The following is a 3,201-nucleotide window of genomic DNA, read 5'->3' as shown; positions in this document are numbered from 1 at the left end:
TGGTGTCCGAGCCCGGCGGGTAGACCTGTTGTCCGAGCCCGGCGGGTAGACCTGGTGTCCGAGCCCGGCGGGTAGACCTGGTGTCCGAGCATGGCGGGTAGACCTGGTGTCCGAGCCCGGCGGGTAGACCTGGTGCCCGAGCCCGGCGGGTAGACCTGGTGTCCGGGCCCGGCGGGTAGACCTGGTGTCCGAGCCCGGCGGGTAGACCTGGTGTCCGGGCCCGGCGGGCAGACCTGGTGTCCGGGCCCGGCGGGTAGACCCGGTGTCCGAGCCCGGCGGGTAGACCCGGTGTCCGGGCCCGGCGGGTAGACCTGGTGTCCGGGCCCGGCGGGTAGACCTGGTGTCCGAGCCCGGCGGGTAGACCTGGCGTTCGGGTTAGGCGGGTAGACCTGGTGTTCGGGCCCGGCGGGTAGACCTGGTGTCCGGGCCCGGCGGGTAGACCCGGTGTCCGAGCCCGGCGGGTAGACCCGGTGTCCGAGCCCGGCGGGTAGACCTGGTGTCCGGGCCCGGCGGGTAGACCTGGTGCCCGAGCCCGGCGGGTAGACCTGGCGTTCGGGTTAGGCGGGTAGACCTGGTGTTCGGGCCCGGCGGGTAGACCTGGTGTCCGGGCCCGGCGGGTAGACCTGGTGTCCGAGCCCGGCGGGTAGACCTGGTGTCCGGGCCCGGCGGGTAGACCTGGTGTCGGGGCCCGGCGGGTAGACCTGGTGTTCGGGCCCGGCGGGTAGACCTGGTGCCCGAGCTCGGCGGGTAGACCTGGTGGCCCGGGCTTCCGGGCCGACCCGTTCGCCCAGTCGGGCGCGGCCGGCCTCGTGCCCCGCCGGGTGCTGTCGAGCATCAGGTCTACCCGGTTCCGGGGCTGGCGAGCATCAGGTCTACCCGGTTCCGGAGCCGGCCGATGCGGCCGCCGCGGCCGCCGCAGGCGGCCCGCGCCCCGGCGGCGTCCCGGCGCAGGGCCACCAGGTCTACCCGGCTCCGGCGGGACTTAGGCGCCTGTCGGCATTTTCGGGGTAGACCTGTTGTCGCGGCCGGCCCCGGAAGTCGGCCAAGGGGTCGCTGTCGGGCGCCGCCTCCGGTTAGGTCTAGGCGAGAGGCGGCCTGCTCTCGCGCGCCTCCCCGCTGAGGAGCCTCGAGCCGCTTCGGAGGCGCGGCGGCGCCAGGACGCGTCTGTCCGTATTGTGGGCAGGGGTTGTCTAGCAGCGCGGGTTCCGAGGGCCCCTTTTCTTCCGCGTCTGCTGCCGCGCGGCCTTCGGCGCGTGCCACGGGCCGGCCAACCCCACGAGCGGCAGGAAGGCCGGCGCGAGAAAGCCGCGGGGCTCTCGACCGGCTTCCTCGGGCGGGCCCGATGACGGGAGAGGAAGACGAGAGCCGAGCGCGAAAGCGCAGCCGAGGGAGTGCGGGACTGGGACGGCCGAGGGGGGCCCGCGGGGGCCCGACAGCAGCGTCCAGCCCGAGCCGGTGGCGGCTGCCGGCTCCCCGAGGGCCCCGGGCGAAGGCGATGGTGTGCGAGGGCGGCGAGGCGGCGGCGTCTCGTCCTTTCGGTGGGCCGGCCTTAAGCCGGCGCCCGTCGTCCGGCGGCGGCGGCGGGCATTGTTGCGGGCGGTTGGCGGCCGGGGCTCGAAGGGCCGAGCCCGCGCGGGCTTTTTCCCCGGCCGCCTCCCGAGAGCCCCGAAGATGGCCCGGGCCTGGGTGGCGGCGCCCTGTCCTCGGCTGCCGGGCGGCAGCGGTGCCGGCGGCGTGCCGGGGACTGGCGGTGGGCGTGCGGCCTCGCCTGGGCCCGGCCGGTTGCCGGAGGGGCTCGGTGACGGGACCGCCCGATGGTCGGGCGAGGCGGCGCCCTCGGCGCGCCTCGGCTCTTTTGTTCGTTCCCCCTTCCTCGGCCCTAAGCCGGGGACCCGCCCAGCGGGCCGAAGGCGGCGGCGCCGGCCGGCCAGGCTGTGGCCGGCGGCCGCGCCGGCAGACCGAGAACCCGACAGAGTCGCCGGGGAGCCCTGGGGACGCACGATGGCCGTTGGCGGGCGAGGCGGCGGCGCCTCGCCCCTCCCTCCTCTTAGGCCGGCGCGAGAGCCACGGCGGCCGGGCGGCCCGTGCGGTCGGGCCTGCCCCGCCGGCCTGGCTGCCGGAGGGCTGGGTTCCGCGAAGGTCTGTCGGCCGGGGGCCGGGTTGCGGGCGAAGTGGGGCGCCCTCCCGGCCTTTTTTTTCCGTTTTTTTGATTTTTGCTCCGGCGGCCTTAAGCCGCAGCACGCCGAGCGCGCCAGGGAAGAGAAAGTGCGTGAGAGCGCGAGAGCGGCCCGGCAGCGGCCGGCCGCCGCCGAGGCGCGAGCCCGTGGGCAGCGAGAGGGAATCGGGGAGCGAGGGGCGCGGGCCCCGCCCCGAGCCCCGGGCGGCCGTGGCTAGCACGGCGAGCGAGAGGCGCGCGTGCTTTTTTCTCGGGGGCTTTTTGTTTTTCTCCCCGTCGCCGTCCCCCGGCCTTTCTGGGGGAAGCCGACGGCCGCGAGGCGGGCGAAAGCCGGTGGCCCCGCGGCACGTTCGGTGGCGCTTTCGCACGCTGGAGGTGCCGCTCTGCGGGGGGCGGCCGTGGGCCCGGCGGGGCCGGAAGCGTGGGTTGTCCGGAGCCGGGCGTCCGGCGGCACCCGCCTCCTGCCGGGCCGGGAGAGAGCCGTGGAGAGTAGCGTGCGGGCCGCCGGCGTCGGCGGCCTGGGGCACGTGCCGTCCTCCGCGTAGTGGCAGGCTGAGCGAGAGTGGCCGTGGGGCCGTTCCCCGAGTGACGATGGATGAGGCTTTTCGGGAGGCGTGGGAGAGGGCCCCCGGCGGGCCGGCGCTCCTCCGTGGCCGGCCGAGAGGCGCGGCGGAGGCCGGTGTTCGGGCCGGGCGGTCTCCTCTGCCCGTGGGCTTCCCGTGGCAGGCGAGGTGTCGCCCCTCCCGCCGGGGAGGGGCTTCTTCACCGTACCGAGCTGTGTGACGGCCGCGCGGCCCCGCGAGCTTTTCAGGTGTCCTTGGGTAAAAACAGGCGAGGTGCCGGTGCCGGCCTGGGTCCGGGTGGCGCCCGTGGGTGCCGGCCGCGAGCAGCGCCGGGCGGCGGTGCGGCCGGAGCCGCGACGGCGAGCCAGAGAGAGGCGAGAGAGAAAAGGGAGGAAAGAAAAAGGCTCGGGGGGAAGCGCCCCCCGCCCGCAGGTAGCGCCGGAGAGCGCAGCGGGTCGCCGC

The 3,201-nt window shown here is 76.0% G+C and overlaps 1 protein-coding gene across 1 annotated transcript in view; it reads right to left on the bottom strand.

The window, feature by feature from the left end:
• Positions 1 to 840: 840 nt before the first annotated feature.
• The window catches only part of LOC135408678 (collagen alpha-1(I) chain-like), a 3,890-nt gene continuing 1,529 nt past the window's right edge, over positions 841 to 3,201 (bottom strand). Inside the window, exon 2 of the mRNA XM_064643728.1 lies at positions 841 to 3,201. This exon is cut by the window's right edge and continues 237 nt beyond it. Within this exon, the coding sequence (XP_064499798.1) occupies positions 841 to 3,201 (2,361 nt within the window).

This window comes from Pseudopipra pipra, unplaced genomic scaffold (assembly GCF_036250125.1).
Source record: "Pseudopipra pipra isolate bDixPip1 unplaced genomic scaffold, bDixPip1.hap1 HAP1_SCAFFOLD_56, whole genome shotgun sequence".
Classification (NCBI taxonomy): domain Eukaryota; kingdom Metazoa; phylum Chordata; class Aves; order Passeriformes; family Pipridae; genus Pseudopipra; species Pseudopipra pipra.
Note: the sequence above shows the minus strand (reverse complement) of the source record. Positions and strands in the feature narration are given on the sequence as shown.